A 22,198-nucleotide genomic window follows, 5' to 3' on the forward strand; every position below is an offset into this window, starting at 1 on the left:
ATTAAAAGCCTTTTACTGACAATGTCCTAAGTTTGCCTGCTCTTTTATGCAATGTCCAAGTTCTAGTCATGTGTCCAAAGCCTCAGCAGATTTGGATGCAGTCTAAGGGTGATTAAGAAGGCTTTCCGTTCTATCCTTAGCTTCCCAAGGACCGATTAGCAGATAGGCCCCCGGTGGGACAAGCGCTTCTCAGCTGGCAGTTCATAGCAGCTCCTGCTCCTCCTCAGCTCTCGTGTGGAAACTCAGAGGATGCTTCGCTGAGCTCTTGGTTTCTCAACATTGTGATCATGGTTCTTTTGATGGTGAGTATTTTGCAGTGCTTTTTTTTTTAAGCGACAGTTTGTGTTTACATTGAAGACTTTTTCCGGTTCATTTGGATCACAGTTCATTGAAAATGTAATTAAGACTGTCAGGTGCTTTCACAGTATTTACATTGACCTTGGCTAAACCTCACTGGTTTAAAAAAATCCTTATGGGGAAATTAAAGAATCTCTACAATTTTTGTGCTTCAGTCTGTGTTTTTTTTTTTTTTTTTGATGGACTTGGTGTTGATCAGAATTAAGTGAATACACGAATATTAAATCAGGTGCATGCAAAAGCACTGTAAAATAATGAGGAACACCAGTGCAGTTATCTGGGATGCATTAAAGGATTGTACCAGTCAGAATTAAATATTTCTGTCTGCATTTACAAAGATCTGTGTGTCATGATGCTTAAAACTTACTTAACTCAGGTTTGTTTGACATCTTTTTCATATGGTGTTTTGAGCTTACAGATCTTCTGCATCACAGGAATTTATTCGTTTTGGGTAACATAATTGATATCATATGATTTATATTATTTGTTTGCATTCTCTTTTCTCCAAATGTTCTCATCAAAAGCAGATATTGGAACAGGCCCCCTGGTAATTTCAGATTCAGTTTCCCTGGTTCCACAGTTTGAGTCATTTTGCCTTGAGGTGAAATCAGATAGTTCTTTGAGAAATATGAAGTGTCAGTATTAAAGATATATTTATGTATTAATGCATGCTGTACTGACTGGGCATTATGATCACAGGACATTTTCTATACACATGTGCATATATAGGTGCATATAAACCGTTCAAAAGTTTGGGGTCAGTAATTTTTCAATATTTTTTATTTTCTTATGCTTACCAATGCTGAATTTATTCTACCAAAATACAATAATAGTGTATAATATATATATATATATATAAAAAAACAACTTTCTTTTTTAATACAGATTTTAAAATGTATTTGTCCCAGCGATAGCAAAGCTGAATTTTCAGCATCATTATTCCAGTCTTCATTATCCTTCAGAAATCATTCGAATATGATTTTTCTGCTCAAGAAACAATTCATATGATCATTTTTGAAAACAATTGTGCAGCATTTATTTGAAATAGAAATCTTTTGTGACATTAGAAATGTCTTTACTGTCACATTTGACCAATTTAAATGACTGAATTAAAAGATAGATTTTTTTTTTAAACGGTAATGTATATTACGGATTATTATGTGCTTCTGCAAGACTTAAAGAGTCTGGTTTGGTCCTGCTTTGCAATAAAACTCACAGGCTGGATCGTTTCCCTGTTTTTGTTTTGATAGCATGAGTGGAAAAAGAGAGCTGGAACTTAGGATTCGTGGTCCTCTTTTTTTCCCCAAGAGATCATGGTCCTTAAAAAAAATAAAAAATGTCCACAGAAAAAATGTGGATTAGAATATAAGGCGGTATATTCACTGTTCTGACATAATAAATCCGAATTGTTGTACTGTATGTAAATAGTTTTGTTAGATTTTACTGATTTAGCATTCTACCTTTTCTTTCAACAAATCAGCATGTCTTTCCATTACTTGCTTGACATTTTTGCTTTCTTAAATCACATGACTTTGGTATTACTTAATTTTCACATTTGTGCTTGAATCAAAAATAACAATAGGCTTCTACTGCAGCTTCATCCTGTCACATGTTGCTTTCCACTTTTTCCCTGCACTTGTAGATAAGCTCTTTAGTCTAATTCAGGCGAAGTCTGCTCTTTTTATCCCTGCTTAGTCTCTGATATCTGTCCATCATTTCTGTGTCTTGAGCTCAGTAATGCTCCCTCAGGTGTAGAGTGTGCCAGGCACACATGTGCTGTCATGATGTGCCAGTGGGATTCCTGCAGATGTACCTGTTTGGTCACATGTTAAATCGGGATGTTTTCAGTTTTGGTTCAACATCAACACCAAAAATACTTTCAGTTTCAATAGTTGCAATGGGCAAAAAGACTTTGACTTCTAAAGGTAGCCTACCTTCTGTAAATAAGCTTGATTCTGCAAAAAAGTGATTGAGAAAAGACTAATTTGATTCTGCTATAAAAGGCTGGAGAAAGGTAAGTTAAAGTAAAACTAATTCAAATTTTAATGTAAAGTATCAGGTAGTAATCTAAAACAATTAATTTCATGACAATGTATGTTTTGGTGGATCACTCCGCAAATCATTTTAAATCCCGTTAACACAGGACAGAGTTGAATGTATTCAGTATTTCAGCTTGTGAGTTTATCCTAAGCTCGTTATTTTATGCCCAGGTTTCTCAGGATTGTCTTTACACAAAGAAAATGATCATAAACTAGTTTGCAATTGCATTAAATTCTTCACTTTATAATCAATGCTCTTATGTTTCTTATATGCGATGTAAGCATTCAAGTGCAAGCATACAGTACAGCACAAATCTTGTCTGTTTATATATAAATAATTATGCACTATTTTTTCATTACAAATTGTATTAATAGCCTAGAATGTGAGTGATAGGGTTATCATGATTTTTGTGAAGCATTATCTTTAATGACAGTAGCACTGCTGCATAAACTCCACAAGTCTGTGTCAAACATGGTAATCATGTTATCCAAAGAGCATCTTTAATGGAAGCAAGAACATCTGACTGTTGACAAGTATGCAAAGTTATTAATGAAATCACCTAGAAATAGTGCAGAATCTTACATATTTCTGTTATGCATTTTACAATACATCATAGCATTTTTTTTACATTTAAACTTTTTATTTAAACATTAAAACTGTTTGGAATTCCCTAATATCAAATGTTGTCCTAGTGTGCTTGACACAGTATTATTTGAAATGCTCTGTTGGTGATGTTAACTTGTGCATGTGTTTTGTGTTTTTGTCTTTTGCAGAGTGGAAGGAGAGGATGAGTGAGTGTGATCTGCTGGGCCAGAGAGTATAGCCCTGCTATGTTCTCCTGTGGTCCCTTTATCCTCTGATTCAAACTACAGTCAACTGACATCTGCCCCAGGCCATTGGATGAAGTTAAAATGGCCTCCCACAAGCAAAGCTTTCAATGCTTTGACACCATCACAGACGACCCACCTCTAAAGCCCTCTTTCCCCCATGGGCACTGCTCCGCAACATCCTTCAGAGGCTCCTCTGGCTCAACTAGACAGGAACCGCTGGAGGATCGTGGATGTTATCTGTGTGTCGATCACCAGCAGGCCAAGACGATGGCCTCGGAGGCCTCGGGAGCTTACTCGAACCCGTGGTATCATTTCCAGACCCATCCACACGCTCAGCAGTATACAAACAGAAGACCCATTAGACAGGAGGAAGCTCCTGGACAGAGTGAAGATCACCACCACCATCACAGACACTCCAGGAAGATTGTGCTGGTGAAAAACAGTGACCCCTCTGTCCAGAGGACCATCGTGCTGCACCGCAGGAGCCTGTCGAGTCTTCCGCTCTTCATGGAGGAGGTTTCTGAACTCATGCAGTGTCTCATCAGGAAGCTCTACACACTGGAAGGCCACAAGGTGAGAAATATTCTGGAAATATATACAAATGTATCTCAGTTTCTACAAAAATATTAGGCAGCACAACTGTTTCCAGCATTGAACAATGCCTTTTATTTCTACTTCCTTCCAAATCTGCATCTTAATTGTAAGCTCAATTCAATATCACTTAATTCTGAATTCAGTTCTGAGAGGCGCACATACCTAGAATTCACTGTCTAGTTTTGATCAGTTCAATGGTGTTGCACATCCTGCAGATCATTTGCTTTTATATTTTCAAGACATTTGAAAATATAAACACATGCTGTCTGAGGGAAGGGCTCTCTGTGCTCTGAATTTGGCTCGAACCCAAAGTACTCACCCCATATCCCCAGCTGGGATAGTAACCAGCTGATAGTGAGGAGTTGGGGTGGCAGAGGGCTGCAGAAAACTGTCGAAGAACATAGGTGATGTGGCAATGTAGGCCTCACCTCATGCTGATTGGATAGATCATTTGAACGTGTTCCTCCCAAACTTTAATAAAATATTACATTTGAACTTGGGTTAACCTTGCAATAAAGTACATGTAGCTATTTACCAAAAAAATGTTTTTGTAAACTGACCTAAATTATGTAAGATCAGCTGTTAGTTTGGAGGAGAAGCACATGTGCTAAGGACACAGAGGCCTCTAGTGGTTAAAACTCGAAACATTTTTTATCAAGATCTGATAAACAGGCTAGGGAGCAGATAAGTTAGGAATAAAAGATCGCTAAAACATTTGCTTTGTTTGTAACCATAGCTCCCATTTTAGCAAAACACATGTTTACAGGAAGCTAAGTATATGTAAGCGACGCCACATCTGACAACTGGAAAGTCCCCAAGGTGTGGGACCTCTGATTTTGAGCTTTTTAATTAGTTATTCGAGTCTACCAAAGAAAGTGACAGTCTCCAAAGATCGGGTTGTTTGATTTATGAAATGCTCATAATGCTGAGAACAAGATTACTTGAGCAGATCAGTCAGCGTAAAGTTCATTTTAGTCACTATCACTCCCACTTGCGCTTAAGGGCAAATGCCACAGACCACGGAAGAGGAAAAAATAAAGAATTACAGTCTGCAGGTGGTTCGGGTAGATAAGAGGTGGACAGGGTGGCCCGGGCAGTGTAAGAAATAGCCCCTCTGGGACTGAGCTATGGCAACCCTGATAAAAGGTGAGAGGCTAGGAGTTTATACAGCCCCGAGGGCAACCAGAGGCTGTCCCATCAAATCAAGACCTGTCTCTATGTGTTCGCACGCAAGGGTACGGCATGGCATGGTACAGTGCTGATGGTGGCATCACGCTGTAGGCAGAGAAAGTGCTGTTCTTTTAAAAGGGGAACACTTCTTGGCTTGGACTCCACAGAATGTCTGGAGTCGATCCAGGCATTTCCTGCCCATCAGAGCTGGACTCACTGCTGACTCTGGTCAGCGGTGCTGGTCCTCTGTGGTAGAGCAGGCACATCCTATTAGCACAGCCACAGGCATGTATTTCCCATAGAAAACATGCTGTAAAGTGGCACACACCCCTCCACAGGGGCCTGACTGATACATGGATAACATTACGAATGGCAGCGAGACAATGCCAGAAATAGCTCGACAAGCAGTAGAGTAAAGCTTTATTTGTCACTGGCTGAAAGTTGAACATGTAAGAGAACGAGAACAGAATCCATCCTTGTGTATCTTTCACAGACAAGGCTTAAACCTAGTCCCAAATGCATGTTTGAGCTGTTTTAACTTAAAGTAACTTGCACTAACACTAAGGCTGAACTAAGGCTTAATCTAAGCCTTGATGGGCAAGGCAAATTACAAAACATCAGCCTATTTTACTATATTGTTTGGGCTCCAGACTGCAAATAAAATGATCACAATTTTTTTTTTAATAATTATATTTAATTTCTTCTAATAATGAAAATAACCTGTGCGTCAGTATGTAGTTTCGTCAGATATATCTTGTGGAGTGGCATTAGTTACATTTTAACAGTATAAGATCATGTTTCCTACCTGTACCAGAAAGGTGAAGCCCAATTCAAGAACAAATTACTCTGACGAAGTGATTATTTTAATGTGTTAGTCCAAAACATTAACAAAACAGTTGTTTGACTAAGGCTGCGTCCGAAAGCTTTGGCAGCTGACTTGTTGTTTCACTACCCTATCAGGCAATGACTTTGCAGGCAGCAATTGCACACAAAGGAACCTCACAAAACAGAAATACTTTTTCCGAGGCAGCAAAATGGTTTAATAATCTACAGCAAAATATATTTGGTGAAAACTAAATGAATTATTGAATTACTACAATTTAAAATGATTACAATGAAAGTGGAAAACATTTGACAAAACTGTACATTTACATACAAACTGACCACCAACCGCAACTTTCAGATGCCATATTTATTTTTTAGCACCATCACGGAATGGAACGAACAGGATTGTGGGATATCATAGGCAGCAAATTATACATGCTGCCTCAATCAAATGAAGGTATGGAGACAGGAAGTGAAGCTAACATTGCATTCCTACTGTACCTTGGAATACATCCTCCAAAGGCAGCATTTTTAAGCTTTCGGACGCAGCCTGGGTGAAAATTAATACTAAACATTTTTTTATTTTAATTAATACTCCCTCACTGAATAGTGAATCATTTGTTGATTATGTTAGATTCCAAATGAAAGGGCAACCATTACTAGTAATAATAATAAAAATACAAAAAACACTCAACACTTTACTTTTTTTCAAACAGGCAGTAATATTCTAACAAAAACATTTACTTTGCACAAATATGGGGTCAGGATCACTAAAGTGTGCGTCAAAATGATGAAAACTGATGGCTATCTTTCTTGAACTGGATATACACATTATATATAAACACCTTTGAATAAACCTTTCCTGCTGTTCTTGTTAGATATGATCAGGATATTCCTTTACTTGTATTTTTGCACAGCAGTGATGCACCAGCATCCAGAGAATAACTATTAATCTTGCTCAAATCAGAGCTATTTTGAACCAACAGAAGCAGGTCAATGCCATGAAAACATACAGTTTGAGGTATACTCGCATCCTCTACAGTTCCAATTAATTATCTTCAAATCCGCTGCAAAATTGAAAAGTTTTGAAGATCTAAAACTGCAAAGCATGCAGATTTAGCATAAAGTTAGTATTGTGTTAAAGAGTGATATCTGATGTTGATATGTGTACTTTTACTCTCTCCATTTATACACAGTATATTCTGATTTCATGAGTTTGGAACCTGGTTCAACCTCAGATGTTGTTGGATGACTACAGTCAAAAGGTTATTTGGACAAGACTGAAGCACCATAGTAGTCCTCATGTTTCTGGGCTTATTTCCCCTTTCCCCCCAAAAAGTTGAAAACCTTAAACTGTCTCAACATAAAAAATAATGATTTCTTTTTTATAACATAAGTTAACACAGCTCTAATGAATGAAGGTCTCAGATGAACTTTGATACTATGCTGATTGTTCGCTGTTTTTTTTTATTTTTATAAGAAACAATGTAGTCACACTAATTTTTTAAGTTTTTTTTTATTGACCTATGATCTATTTGTTTGTACACTTGTTGTTTGTGCTGACCCATGGGCACTGACTCATGCGCCGAAAACACCCTGCATAATGGATCACACACACATTTTCAGATCACTGTTTTCATGATTAAAAATTAGTGTGGGAAAATGTATACACCAGATGGTTTGACTTCCCATGGCCATTAACCTTTAATTGGTATGGCTTCAATCCATCATAGCACATTTCCTCATCAGAACTTGGCAGTTGTAATAATCCCTGCTGTTTAATTTCAGCCAGATATTGCTGATCTCAATCAATTTGATTCTGTCATGTTGTAATCAACCAGAAAGACAGTCTCTCTAATGTTGAGAGGGATTTGCATGTTTTTCAGATTGACAGTGTGCAAAGTCTGCTGCAGTGCCCGAGCATTTTGGTTTGTGTGGGACGTGAGCCTTTCCACCCACTCCTGTTGGACAGCTTCAGGAAGAACTCTTATGACAAACTTCCGAGGCTGAACATAAAGCCACACTCTAGTGTCTGCAGTGATAAAAAGGGGGCCAAGAGAAATGGTAGGTAACACCGCAAAAAGTAATTTTCTTTATTATTAATTTTTTTATAACTTCACAGTAAAAAAAATATAGTAGAATATGTGTGATATTTATTGTAATATTGTGATTACTTTCTTGAAGTCAACTTTGGACTAGAAACAAAGAGAAGCGTCATCCATCCAAAGTGTGATTCAAGCAACAGATCAGCAGGAATGTCCACCTCATCTGAAAAGTTGTTTCCAAATCGACTTACCAACTTACCTACCAACTCGTTACCTCCTGGGCACAGAGGCGATTGTCCTCATACAGGAGAAAATATGATGGATGACGACATAGAAAAGCGAGTTCTGGTCAACCAAGATGGAAGCCTGTCAATGGAGATGAAAGTGCGCTTTCGACTATTACACAACGAGACATTGCACTGGTCCACAGAGGTCAAGAAGTCAAAGAGCTCTTTTCATGAATCCCATATAGCACCTGATGATGCTTGTTCCTTCTCTCATGGCAGTGCAGAGAGCTGCTCAGAAGCCGACTCTCTCTCTGCTGGTGAAGCAGAGGAGACATACAGCACCAAATGTTACCAAAGACATTTTGAAGAGCCACATTGCCAGCACTGCTGCGCTCACTGTCAAGAGTATGACATGTGGAAAAATCCTGTACCTCCCAGTCAAAGATCTGTAAGACGCATCAGATCCTCAAGCTCAAGTGCATCCTCGCGGAGAATAGTGTGCAAGAAGGCATCTACTGACAGCATGCGCACAATGTCCAGTGAAGAGTACACAGAGCATGTAGTGGAAAAGGCAACTTGCATTCAACAGACCATCGGGCAGCAGGGCGACACCACGATTGAACAATGTACCATCAACCATTGCTGCAGTCGAAGTGAAGTGCGCTCAGTGTCCCCTAAAACAAAGAGCACAAGTGCTAAAGAAGACAAGCGTGAGAACACTCACACATCTGATAATGACGAGAACAGGCCAGATGTCATATCCTCTAACCTTCCTAAAGATCAATTTAGTGTTCAGATCACTCTGCCAGTAGAGGCAGATGAGAGGCCTATATCCGTCGTTAGCTCTTCTTCACAAATTTTAGCATCACTGAAGGAGGACCAAGATGATGAAGATGTCGATCTCCCTCTAAGTATCTCGAGAGCATCCCGTGGCCAACAGGAAGATGAGGAGAGCGAAGATGAGGAGAGCAAAGATGCTGAAACAAACCCATGTTCTGTTACACCCTGTAAATATCCTGCATCTCTGGTTAATTTATCACCAAGACCACCAAGCAAAGCTTCATCTTCAGGGCAGTCTAAAACGTCCAGAAAGTTTGCCAGTCCAGAAGTAGGTGATAAAGCGGTCAGGTCTGAATCATCTGCTTCACCCAAATCTTTGTCTGAACCAAAAACGTATAAATGTGTAGTCTCAAAGGACATAACGACTCCAGGGGCTTTTGAATCGAATGGTCAACTAGAAGACATTGATGTTCAAGATACAGAAACAGAAGAAAGGTCACTAAGTGCAATGTCAGCCAAATCAAAAATGTCTACAAAGTCTCTGTCTGAGTTATCAGCCCCTTATGGAAATGATCCAGAGAATACTGAAGTAAATGATGAAATATTAGAGGAGCGATCCTCAAGTGCTATCTCCGTAAAATCCAACACCTCTGGAAAATCAAATAAAACAAAATTTTCAAAAGTACTTGTACAAGATGGAAGAGCACACAGTGCCATGTCAATAAAGTCTCATAGATCTGACAAATCAAGAAATACTGAAGTCTCAGACAATGTGTCTGAGGAACAAAATTCTGAAGTAAGAACATCAAGTGCCATGTCTGATCAATCAAATACATCTGTGAGATCCAAACTGTCAGAAAATTGTTTTGACGAGCTTGCCAATTCACAGGACAATGTTGAGGAGAGGGCTGTAAGTGCTGTGTCATCTAAATCAAGTATTTCTGTTAAATCTAGTCAGTCTAAAGAGACACAGTCTGCACCTGATGGGGCATCTGAGGAGAGAACAGAAGAGAAAGCATCAAGTGTTAAATCTGGTACATCAAACAAGTCTGAAATGGAAGATCTGACAAATGATGATCAAACAGAAGAGAGAGTTCACAGTTCCATTTCGTTAAAATCAAATATTTCTGCAAGATCTAGAATGTCAATTGAGCTGAGCGAGCTTGACGATGATGAGCAAGACAGAGCTCCCAGCAGCATTTCTATTGAATCAATTGACTCACAAAAATCTAAGTCTGACATTTCAGAAGCAGCTTCTCTTCAAGAAGGAGGGGGATGTTTAAATTCAATGAATACTTCAGGGCAATTAAACATACCTGAAGTTGAATCCGCTACTCAAGTGGAGTTACCAGGAGAGAGATCGCCAAGCTCTTTGTCATCAATTTCAAATATCTCTAAAAGATCCAGAACCTCCAAAATTTCAGAGGCAGACCAAGATGAAGCACAGGAAAATGAGGATGTTCAGAAAAGAGCATCAAGCTGTATTTCTGTAAATTCTACTACATCTGCAAGATCAAGGAAATCCAAGAAAACCCCAACACCAGGATCAGGAGAAGAAATTAAGGTACGAGCTCCTAGTGTTTTGTCAATCAAATCAAATGCTTCATTGAAATCAAAAAAGTCCAAGATGGAGGAGGAAGAGACAGAAAACAGAGTCTCCAGTGCTTTGTCTGTCAAATCTGAAGTTTCCAGATTGTCAAAAAAATCGAATCTGTCAGACGGAGAGCAACTGGAGGAAAGAGCATCAAGTTCAATATCTGCTAAATCAAATGTTTCTGTAAAATCTAAAGGATCCAAAATGTCAGCGGTGGCAGGAGATGATGATCGATTATCTGCAGTGTATGCAGCACCACATACCTCTGAAACATCAAATGAATACAGAACAGCACCTAAAGAAACTTGCAAAAGCACAGAAAAATCACCAGACAAAGAGGAAAGAGTACCAAGTGCATTGTCAACTAAATCCAATAGCTCTTCTAAAACCAAGAAATCCAAAGGATCTGATATGGTAGCAGATATTGCAGCTGAAGATAGAGATGAATTGAGATCTGCAAGTGTGCTGTCTTCTAAATCTAACATATCTGCAAAATCTGTTAAATCAATGGTCTCAGAAAAAGACAAAACAGAAGAACGAGCTCAGGGTGCATTCTCAGCACAATCCAATCAGTCAGGAGTCACTGTAAGTGATGGAGTTGAAGTTGCAGAGGAACGGGCTCTGAGTGCTATGTCATCTAATTCCAATGCTTCTGAAAGACTGAAAAAGTCGAATAATTTAAAAGTACCATTTGCTGTGCCTCGAGGAGCAGAACACCAAACAGAGGAACGAGCTCAGAGTGCATTGTCAGCAAGATCAAGCGTTTCAACAAGATCCAGTAAGTCCAGAATTTCAGATGTTTTAACTGATGAGCTTGTTGATGCAGAAGAAGAAGAAGAAGAAGAAGAAGAAGAAGAAGAAGAAAGAGCTTTAAGTGCTTTGTCTGCAAAGTCAAACATTTCTGCAAAATCAAAAAAGTCAAATGCTTGTGCAACAGATGTCAACTCTGATAACAAGGAAAAAGGGGACAGAGTGCCAAGTGCTATGTCAGAAAAATCTGACATTTCTACCAAAACCAGTATATCTGCAAAATCCAAAGCATCAAATGTTTCAGAAGTACAGGCAGAAGAGCCTGATGCAAAAGACCAAGAAGAGGAGAGAGCTTCAAGTGCTTTGTCTGCAAAGTCAAACGTTTCTGCAAAATCAAAAAAGTCAAATGCTTCTGCAACAGTTGTCAACACTGATAATAAGGAAAAAGGGGACAGAGTGCCAAGTGCTATGTCAGAAAAATCTGATATTTCCACCAAAACTAGTATCTCTGCAAAATCCAAAGCATCGAAAGTTTCGGAAGTGCAGGCAGAAGAGCCTGATGATGAAGAAAGTGAAGTAAAAGCACTAAGTGTTACTAAATCCAGAATTTCAGTAAGATCCAATAAGTCAAAGTATCCAGAGGAAGAAGTTCAGAAGCTAGATAGACCTCCAAGTGGCATTTCACTACTGTCTGAAGCCACACTTGATGAAAATGAGATCTCAAATGAGGAAGAAATCCAAGAAAGGGCTCCAAGTGCAGTGTCTGCAAAATCTAATTCTTCTGTAAGATCCAGAGCATCGAAAGTTTCAGAAATAATCATAGTTGAACCAGATGAACAAAAAGTGAAAAGGGCACCAAGTTCGAGGTCATTGAAATCTGTTGTCTCTGGAAGATCTGGTCCAGAAGACCCTGTCAATGAAGATAAACAAAAGGAAGCAAGAACAGAAAGTGCTTTGTCCTCTATTTCTAATATATCTGCAAGATCTAACAAGTCAGAAGATTCCAAGCTAATTAGCAATGTACAGCAGAGAGCACCAAGTACAGCATCAGTTACATCTAAAACATCTAAAACATCTGCAAGATCTCAGGGGTCAAATATTTCACGAGTTGCTCCTAAAGAAACTGGAAACACAGATACAGGAGATGTTCGATCATCAAGTGCAATGTCTGCAAAATCTTGTGCATCTGAGAAATCAAAACATTCCGAAAGAACAGCGGAGGAGGACGATGAAGCAAATGCTTCTGCAAAGTCCCTCCTCTCCGAAGCTGAAGAGCCTGATGGAAGATCAACAAGTGTGGTGTCTAATACATCTGCAGAATCTAAAGTGTCTAAAGCAGGTGTGGATAAAAAAGCAAACAGATCACCAAGCAAATTGTCAGTCAAGTCTAACGTATCTACAAGATCCAAGAACTCTAAGGTTTCTGAGAGTCAGGTCCATCCAGCCACAAACACTGTAGATATGGAATTAAACAGAGGTGAGAGTCCAGTGTGTGATCAATCTAATGCATCTCACACAGATAACTCAAATAAATATGTTTGCAGTACAATAAACAAGTCATCAAGTCAAATGGCATCATCTGAAAAAGACTCTGAACATGAAGAAGTACCTGCAAGTCCTCTCTCTAAAAAGTCAGCAAAGTCCAAAATCAGCTCAGTTAGTTCAGACTCTGAAAGAGTTTTAACACCAACAAGCACCTCAGTGTCTATTGGGATAGTTGAAGACTATGAGGTTGATGATGTTGAGGAAATAGATGAAGGTGCTGTTTCAATGAACTCAAGAACATCTTGTTCATCAAAGACTGAAATATGTGGTAGATCTGACCAGTGTTTATCAGAATCTACAGTACGAATAGCAACTGAAACAACACGGACCCCAGAGGAAAGACCTAAAAGTTTTGCATCGGCTAAGTCAAATGTCTCCAGTAAATCGAAGTCCAAATGCTCTCATTGTAGCTCTACATTTCCTAGAGACACAAACCTGGACAAAGATGATGTAGCAAGCAATAAATCCTCCAAAACAAAGTATTTAAATACTTCATCGACCAATGGTTCAGTGAGGCAGTGCTCTCCAACCGAAGAGATCCGTCCATCTAGCAAAGCTTCTGGTATGTCTGTACACACTGACATCACAGGTCAAGAGAAAACTGGAAGTCCAGATGTTACCCATAAATCTCAAAGTGTCTGTTCAAAATGCAGTTCTACACAACAGAAAATACCAATTTCAAGTGCCTCAGCTAAAGAAGGAAATACTGCTGAAATGACTGACAGACCAAAGAGTAATATATCCAGTTCATCATCTCATTTTAAAGTAAGTGGTCAAAAGAATAATGTTAAAACTACAGTTGTCAATGGAAGAAACAATCAATTAAGCACCAGGTCGATACAGAAAGTTGAGGACAATACACCCAGGTGTCATTCAGCAACTTTATCTGTTACCTCAGGAAACCATCTCAGTCCTATCCCACCAAAATCTCCCAAAAAATCCAAAAAATCTGTTATGTTACTTGCCGGCTCCAATGATAGCATGTTATCACAGACCGTTCCTGCTCTAGACCCAAGAGAAGAACACACTGACTGTTTGAATATAGCAGCAGAACGCAGTAAAAAAACTCAATCTTGTAAATCTGATACAAATGTCAGTGACAACAAGAGTGAAAAAAGTAACAAATGTAGGAAAAGGATTGGGAGTGACTCGTCTTGCCACAAGATGGATGAAGACGTGTCTGAGCTGAATCCTTCTTGCCTGCCAAATGCCTCCCCAACTGAGGTGGTAAATGAATGGCTGAGGAAAATCCCATCAGACGCCACCTTGTGTGATTTAGGCGATGAATTTCATGACAACTTTGATTCAATAGAACCACTCTGCACATCGCATTCGCCTTTAGGAGATGAAAATAAACATGAAACTTTGCGACATGGCGTAACCCAGCTTGAAACACAACCTGAGATGGAAGATGCTTATGTGGTGAATGCAGAGGGAAATATCAACAAAAAAATGGCTGAGGGTGATCACTCGCAGAGGGAAGAACCAAAGATGCTTAATTCCTCAGTTCTGGTGATGAAAGTCTTGCTGAGCCCCAAATTAGACAGATGCAATAGCTTACCAGAGGTGTCTCGTGTATATGGACGTAAGCTCAGTACATCAGCGCAAGGCCTTCTGGATTGTTTGGCAAATCTACAGTTGTTAGACTTTGGTTCTAACGATGAAGATGGTAAAAAAGAAAAATACCAGGAGCTCATGAGCATGCTTAAGTCCCTTTGGCTTTGTGACCCCACAGACAGTGAGAAGACATTTGAGGAAAGAAACAAGCATCTGGACAAGGAATTCAAAGCCAGGTCATCATCAGGGGTAGATGTTAACAGTGGCTCAACAGGTTCTGGGAAAAGTAGTGTCAATGACGGCACCCAAGCCCAAATCAATACAGAATGTGAAGGCCTGGATACCCTGACAAAGGTACAGGAAGTTGATGAAACCGTGGAAGAGGAATCTTCAGAAACACCAGTATCAAAATATGATTCAGCCAGTCAAGCTCAGTGGACCCCAGAGACTGCGGACACAGTTGAAGAGACGCTAAAAGATGTCCGAGGCTCTGATGAGACTATAAGGAATAACGATAGTCCAAGGGAACTCATTGAAACACCCGTTTCATCAAACAAGAGTTCTAGTAATAATAATAAGGAAACTGAATCAGACCGTCAAGAGGACACAAGTTCAAGCAGTGCTCCAACACTACAAAGAGGTCATTTTTCAAAAAGGCTTTCTCAAGACCCTGATCCTGTATGGGTTCTGAATTTATTGAACAAATTAGAAAAACAATTTATGACAAATTATGTTGATGCAATGGCTGAGTTCAAAGTCCGTTGGAATCTGGATGACAATGAGCAGCTTGACGCCATGATAAGTGAATTGCAAGGTGAAGTCCGCAGACGGATAAAAACGAGTATTGACAGGGAACTAAGAAAAATACAAGGCAGAGCTGGAAGACCAAGACCTCCGAAAGAGACAATGTCACGTGAATCTACCATTCAAACGGAGCAAAAGCGGAGGCGCCTGAAAGTAATGCGCAACCAATCAATTGATCCGCAGCCTGCTAAAAGTGATGATGATTACACAATGACAGGGACTGATTTCAGTGATCAACGTAGCGATGATGAATATTGTCCTTGTGAAACATGCTTGAAAAAGAAAATGGCGTCCGCCAAACATGTGTTACCTGTGGAAATGATGAATTCTGCCCCTGTGATGATGGACTTTGATTTGAGAAGAATTCTCCAGATAAAGAAATCGTCTCCTACCAATGAAAGCATCGGGGGGATTGCCAGTGAATCTACAGCCAGTAAGAAGGAGGGAGAACATGTGGGGCTTCAGGCTGTCAAAGAGGAGGATGAGAAAGAGGGGGTGAATAAAGATATTCTTGCTTCCAGTGCCCAAGAAATTAAGGAAGATTATGAAAAACAAGAAAGTGAGGAGGGTGGAGAGGAAGACAGTGCCTCCAGCACTTACGTAGAGGATAGTTCTGTGAAACAATCAAATATATCCAAACATTTAAGGAAATATGTGGATGAAGTTGGGGAAATTGCTGAGATGTCTAATAACACGATGACAGCACAATATAAGGCAGCAGAACAAGATGAAGAGCAAGAGCAGACTGATGGGACTGATTCTGATGTAATGGCCGTCAAAGAAAGTGAAAGCAGTTTTAAGATTAATGATGAATTAGATGAAGATGTGGCAAATGATGACATTAGTGAATTTGATGAAATAATGCAGGCTGAAACAGCAAAGGAGAAAGCAACTGAAGAATACACTGAGGAAGAATCAGATGAGCAGGACGAAACAGCTTATGAAGATGGTGAGACCACTGGTGAAGAGACTGTAGAGAACGGGCAGACTGCTGAAATGCTAGCCGCTGAAGAGGATGACATAGCTGGTAATGAAACTGCAGAGGATGGTGAGACAACTAATTATGACACTGAAGAAGAGCTTAAGAGCTTAGAAGAGGGTGAAACAGCTGAAGATAAAACTTTAGATGATGGACAAACTCCAGAAGTAGAAACCACTAGAGACGATAAAATAACTGAAGATGAAACTGGAGAAGGTGAGACCATTAATGATGACACTACAGAAGAGGATGAGGTGGTTGAAAATGAAACTGCAGAAGACGGACAAACTGCTGAAGATGAAACTGGAGAAGAAGGTGAGACAGTTAATGATTACACAGCAGAAGAGGATGAGGTGGATGAAAATTACACTGCAGAAGATGGACAAACTGCTGAAGATGAAACTGGAGAAGGTGAGACCATTAATGATGACACTACAGAAGAGGATGAGGTGGATGAAAATTACACTGCAGAAGATGGACAAACTGCTGAAGATGAAATTGGAGAAGAAGGTGAGACAGTTAATGATTACACTGCAGAAGAGGATGATGTGGATGAAAATTCCACTGCAGAAGATGGGCAAACTGCAGAAAAAGAAACTGGAGAAGAAGCTGAGACAGAAAACAACGACAGTGTAGAAGAGCATGAGGTGGCTGAAAATGAATCTGTAGAAAATGAACAAACTGCAGAAGATGAAACTAAAGAAGAAGTTGAGACAGTAAACAACGACAGTTTAGAAGAGCATGAGGCGGCTGAAAATGAATCTGCAGAAAATGGACAAACTGCAGAAGATGAAACTAAAGAAAACTTTGAGACAGGAAACAACGACAGTGTAGAAGAGCATGAGGCGGCTGAAAATGAATCTGCAGAAAATGGACAAACTGCAGAAGAAGAAACTGGAGAAGAAATTGAGACAGGAAACAACGACAGTGTAGACGAGAATGAGGCGGCTGAAAATGAATCTGCAGAAGATGAAACTAGAGAAGAAGTTGAGACAGGAAATTACGACACTGGAGAAGAGCATGAGGCGGCTGAAACTGCAGAAGACAGTGAAACAGCTTCAGAAGATGGACGAACTGCTGAAGCAGAAACTGCTGTAGAGGATAAAATAACTGAAGATGAAACTGCAGAGGAGGGTGAGACAGCTGCTAAAAGTGAATCTGTAGAAGATGAACAAACTGCTGGAGAGGATGACATAACTGAAGATGAAACTGCAGAAGATAGTGAGACAGCTGCTAAAAATGAATCTGAAGAAGATGGACAAAGTGATGGCGAGGATGACATAACTGAAGATGAAACTGCAGAGGGTGAGACATCTGCTAATAATGAATCTGTAGAAGATGCTGAAGATGAAACTGCAGAAGATGGTTATACAGGTGATGATCAAACTGCAGAGATGGGCGAGACAGTTAATGATGACACTGTAGAAGAGTGTGAGATGGCTGAGAATGAATCTGTAGAAGATGGGCAGACTGCTGAGGCTAAAACTGCAGGAGAGACTGATACAGGTGACGAGGACACAGCAGATGAAAGGACCGCTGAAGCTGAAACTGAGATGTCTGAAGAGAAAGCTACTGTTGAAGATTGCACCACAGCAGAAGACAAGACTGCTGAGGTAGAACTGGCAGAGCGAAAGCAAACACCTGATCATGAGGTAACTGGAGAAGAGACAGACAAAAGTCAATCAGACATTGAGGAAGACAAGGAATCTGTCAGTTGTGAAGCAGCAGAGGAGGGAGACATTCTTTCTAACCTTGAAGACGCAGAGGGTCTTGATGTTTTGACTAATCTTGAGGTGGTTGAAGACGAAACATCTCTTAAGAACATGGGTGATGTTGTCCTAGATAGTGTTGATGATAATGGTGAAGAAAGTGAGAAAGAAGATGATGGTGTGGAGATAATTGCAAATAAATGTGGTCTTGTGGCCAACATTGGTGAATCAGCTGAAGCTGGTGATGAAGCTGAGGATGATACCGAGCCAGATATGGAGACAGATGAAGGGGAACATGATGGTAATGCTCCAGCTTTACAGCCTGTGTTACAGCCAAAACAAATAGATGAAAAACCAGATGGGGAAACCTCATCTAATGTTTTGGTAGAGTCTGAGGATGGGGCTGATGCTGATGGAGAAGAATCAGAAACAGAAGAACACAACCAAGTCGTGGATTTGAGTTCTGAATCAGAGGGCAAACCACAGAAAAAAACTGCACATAAAACCTTCAAGATGCTCGTTCATGCTCTGAATTTCCTCAAACTCTCAGGCACTGGACAACCAGAGAGGAGGGAAGAGGATAATGAACATGAAGTTAAAGACGAAGAGACTCGAGAGGATGAGAGTGATGATGCAAGAGAGAGTTCTTGTGTGGAAAAGGACGAGGTTGAAGAGTTGAATGGAAATGAGAAGGGCAAACTCTCAGATATTACAGAGGATACAGCAGAAGAGCAGGACCAGACAATTGAGACTAATGATGATTCAAAGGACAGTGAATGGGAATCATCTGAAAATGCCTTGCAAAAGCAGATGACAAAGTCATCCATGGAATCTCAGCCAGGTTCCTTCGAAGAAGTTCATGAGGAACTGACAAAGAATCAGAATGGTTTAAATCATCTGAAAGCCAACCCGTAGAATCATTCTTCGACATCAAAGAAAAGAAAAGAACCAAAGATAGTTTTGAGCATGTAAAAATGGTTCCAGAGAGGTTATTTCTTTATTATAATTAGACCTTATAAATACTATAAAACTAAATTGAGTTTTTTTCTTAGTAGCCCTTTGGATCCCTTATTTTATTTAATATAATATAAAAATTGCACTTTACTTATAATTCCATTGTACTGTATATGCAGATTATATATGCAAACGCACAGCATTACTGCTCAGGTACTGTAAAAAGGTAATTTCTGAAACTTGAACAGCACAGGAATCTCTTCTAGTTTTAGAGCTCTTCTAGAAACTTGTTTAGAATTGTATGAAATTAATGTCAAAACAACATATTTAATTGCAGTTATTTATATAAAACACTTGGTTGTAAGCCTTAGCCATGGGGAATAAGGGACTGCTGATAAAGGATTACAAATATTTCATGTATGTGTGTGCTGCTATACAAGTGTAATAAAATGTCCCTTTATTTAAATACACTGTAAATGGAAAATCACATACCATGGTGGTGACGTGTAAGGGAAATCAGGGGGCCTGACCTGTGTGTATGAGTGCATAAGAATGAATGTGTATTGAATTGACGGAGTGTTTAATGTGGCTCCACCATCGGGCTTAGTCAGAATATGTACAGTAATGCTTACTTTTAAAGTAAGTGTACTAAATGCAGATGTACACCAAAAATCACCCATATTACGTCATATTGTGTATTATAAGAATTGAGGTGTACACGTTAAGACATGCCTTAGATGTTTTGCCACAACACGTAAAGGATTGTACATCTAAAGGATTATATATTCTTATGTGTTCACACAAAACTTTAAAGTGAAGTGATGCACATGCCAATGTGATTCCTTCATTGCAGTGTCTTTTCTGCTGGCCAAAAGGTAATGGTTAACTTAAATATGATCAATTCCTTGAGACTTGAATGTACTAAATTCCTGCCTGAAATAAAAAAATATTTAAGCTTTAATGGTTTTTATTTTTTTAGCTTGAGAAATTCATCAAAAAGCTTGAAAAAGTCATGGGGCTTTTCTTGAGCGCACCTTTTAAAATCCACCATTTTGGTTTAAAATATGAGTTCTTGTCTAAAACCAATATAGAAGTATATTTAGGTTGGGCTTAGGCCGCGAGTGGTAATCTCTGATGTATCATCTGCATGTTACCGTTTTATAATTAGGGTGAATTTCTAAAAAAAAAATATTTTTTTCCCCAGTTTTAGAAGGTCTAAATCTCTAGGATGTACTTTACATGTCTACATATAGAATCGTTCCAGAGGATCGCTTAATTGAATTACGGGGTCATTGTTATTTAAGTCGACGCGTGGCTGAAGCATTAAGCACTAATGACACCTTGTAGAGATGTCAGACACACTTGTACATTTGACCTACCTAGCCTGAAAGTGAAATAGACTTTACTCTTTCATTAGTATTCTAATCTCTTTCTATGTATAACTATAGTCACTTAAAATACATTTTCTTCCAGTAAATGCATGTGCAATGACAGAAACCTGCCACTCAATCAATCTTCCATAACTCTGCTGTCCACTCGCATTACAAATGCCCTGTTGCTTTGGTCACTGTGCCTTTCAGAAGTTTTGAATAAGAGGAAAATTATTTCAAGGGAGCTGACTTTGTCTCTGAACCTTCAATAGATCATACTATGACATTCATGACACAATAAAAAATGTCCCCTGAAAATATTGAAGGTGAAAATCAGCAAACTATTAATAATATGACCCACCTCATCCATCAACCACCTAGTTAAGAGTCAATTCCCAGCCAGTGAGAGATCTGAAACAACCTGCATTTTGTTTTTCCTCCCTAACTTCTCTGTGTTTTTAACAGGCCGGCCAGTTCACCGAACAGGGGCAGAGCCCAAGGATTCCACGACAACTCCAATTACTCAAGTTAACACCCCCTAAAAAGGCATCACCTTTTACAAACCGTTAGTCTAAAATGGATATTTGCAGACTAAATGGTATGTATATTCAGGGACTTTTAATTACTGTCTCTTTCTGACAGGGTAAGTGTGTGGCTGGTTATTTGAAACTGTCCTAAGAGACTTCATTCCCTGCCTTCGCAGTGCTGGAGTCATAGGTATACAGCCCCATTGGACAAGTCTGATGGATGGTCCTCTCTTGTTGAGTTTCCATCCTCAGCTTCCGGAGGGAATGTGACATAAATAATTGGTGTCACTCCCATCGACCGAGTGCCACACTCGAAGGCGGGGCTGAAGCGGCCGACAAAACACAGCTGTCTAATCTCGCAAGTTCTCACAATATCCTGGAGTGCCTTCCATCTCTTTACAGAGAGAGAGACATGATGAGACCGTTTGCATTTCAGCATCATGTAAAAAAGCGGACCACTGGAAGAGTATACATAATTATGTTTGCATGACAGTATGCAGAGAATACAAAAGGTTATTGCTTTTTCCTGTTAACTTTATTTGTAATAGTACTGTAATCATAGACAAAATGAAACAGAAACTGCTTTAGTCTTAAAAGGGTGCAAAAATGATATAATATACAGTATAGAACCCCCTCAATAAATATCAGATAAGGGTTCAGGTTGTAAATTCAAGGAAAAATGTAAAGTAAATGTTAAAACGCTCTTTACAACCATAAATTCAAGAACCAGGAATTCAAGAAGCACATTTCTGAGAACTTAACACTCTTCCCCCTTTTTATTTCTGCGGTTTAAATACTATTTAAACTTCAATCAATTAAGTCTCAAATAGGTAGTTGTTTACCCTACAGTATATATGAGGAATATTATGATAATAATGCATCGTAATCAAAAAGTGATGAAAGACCAATGTGTCTCTCTAGAAGTCAAGCATACAGTGATACTGAAGCCCACTGCTTCTAGCAGGGATCAAATCTGCCATATTACCAAAAATATATATATATATATATCCTGAAGGCTGATAGAAAGCCAAATGAGGAATAGCTGGAGTTACTTCGAGATTATGAATTCGATTCCCCTTTTTATGATTAGTCAACCTGTGCAGCACATCGAAACGCTTTTTAGCTGTTGCTGGTATTAAGAGACTTTGGGGCCTGAACTTGAGCTGGTGTCCATGGTTGCCCAAACATGGCTGTAAATGTGGATAAATAAGAAGACTTGCTGGAGGAAGCACCTGCTCCCTGATAGGGGGGCTATTTCCACCCTCAACTGGGATATACAGACATCTATTCCGGAGGATAATGCAAGGGGTTTTTCCCTGTTTACCTTTGAGTGTTATGCCTGTAGCCAGCTGCAAAGACCAGCTTAGTGTGACTCCACACTCTCATGCTTCCAGATGTTCCAGGAAAAACAAGTGTGCCAGCCTGTCGGTCAGGAGAAGAGCCATTTTAAGCTGTGTGCCAGGACTTCCTGCCTCACACATATGCAGGTGGATGTCAATAACAAGTGTAACAGAGGACACTTGTCTTTTTAAATCACTTCT

The 22,198-nt window shown here is 39.5% G+C and overlaps 1 protein-coding gene and 1 long non-coding RNA gene across 2 annotated transcripts in view; one reads left to right on the top strand and one right to left on the bottom strand.

Annotated features, from left to right (window-relative positions):
* On the top strand, positions 1 to 19,714 carry rp1l1b (rp1 like 1b). The gene is made up of 4 exons (XM_079639681.1): positions 1 to 302; positions 3,171 to 3,800; positions 7,703 to 7,880; positions 8,001 to 19,714. Exons 2-4 carry the CDS (start codon positions 3,309 to 3,311, stop codon positions 18,719 to 18,721), a joined length of 11,391 nt encoding a protein of 3,796 aa, XP_079495807.1. The 5' UTR covers positions 1 to 302; positions 3,171 to 3,308; the 3' UTR covers positions 18,722 to 19,714.
* The window catches only part of LOC307012722, a 24,821-nt gene continuing 5,445 nt past the window's right edge, over positions 2,823 to 22,198 (bottom strand). The window contains exons 2-3 of the long non-coding RNA XR_013800671.1: positions 21,982 to 22,079; positions 2,823 to 3,812 (exon numbers count right to left, since the gene is read on the bottom strand). This is a non-coding gene — a long non-coding RNA (uncharacterized lncRNA). The remainder of the gene's footprint in view (positions 3,813 to 21,981; positions 22,080 to 22,198) is intronic.

The sequence above is a fragment of the Phoxinus phoxinus genome (assembly GCF_949152265.1).
Source record: "Phoxinus phoxinus genome assembly, chromosome: 16".
Classification (NCBI taxonomy): Eukaryota; Metazoa; Chordata; class Actinopteri; order Cypriniformes; family Leuciscidae; genus Phoxinus; species Phoxinus phoxinus.

Bases quoted from the DNA above. Each gene is read 5' to 3' on its own strand.
- rp1l1b (XM_079639681.1), top strand. From the start codon at position 3,309: ATGGCCTCCCACAAGCAAAGCTTTCAATGCTTTGACACCATCACAGAC. The intron at 3,801-7,702 runs GTGAGAAATATT...CATGTTTTTCAG, and splicing joins ACACACTGGAAGGCCACAAG to ATTGACAGTGTGCAAAGTCT. The intron at 7,881-8,000 runs GTAGGTAACACC...ACTTTCTTGAAG, and splicing joins AAAGGGGGCCAAGAGAAATG to TCAACTTTGGACTAGAAACA.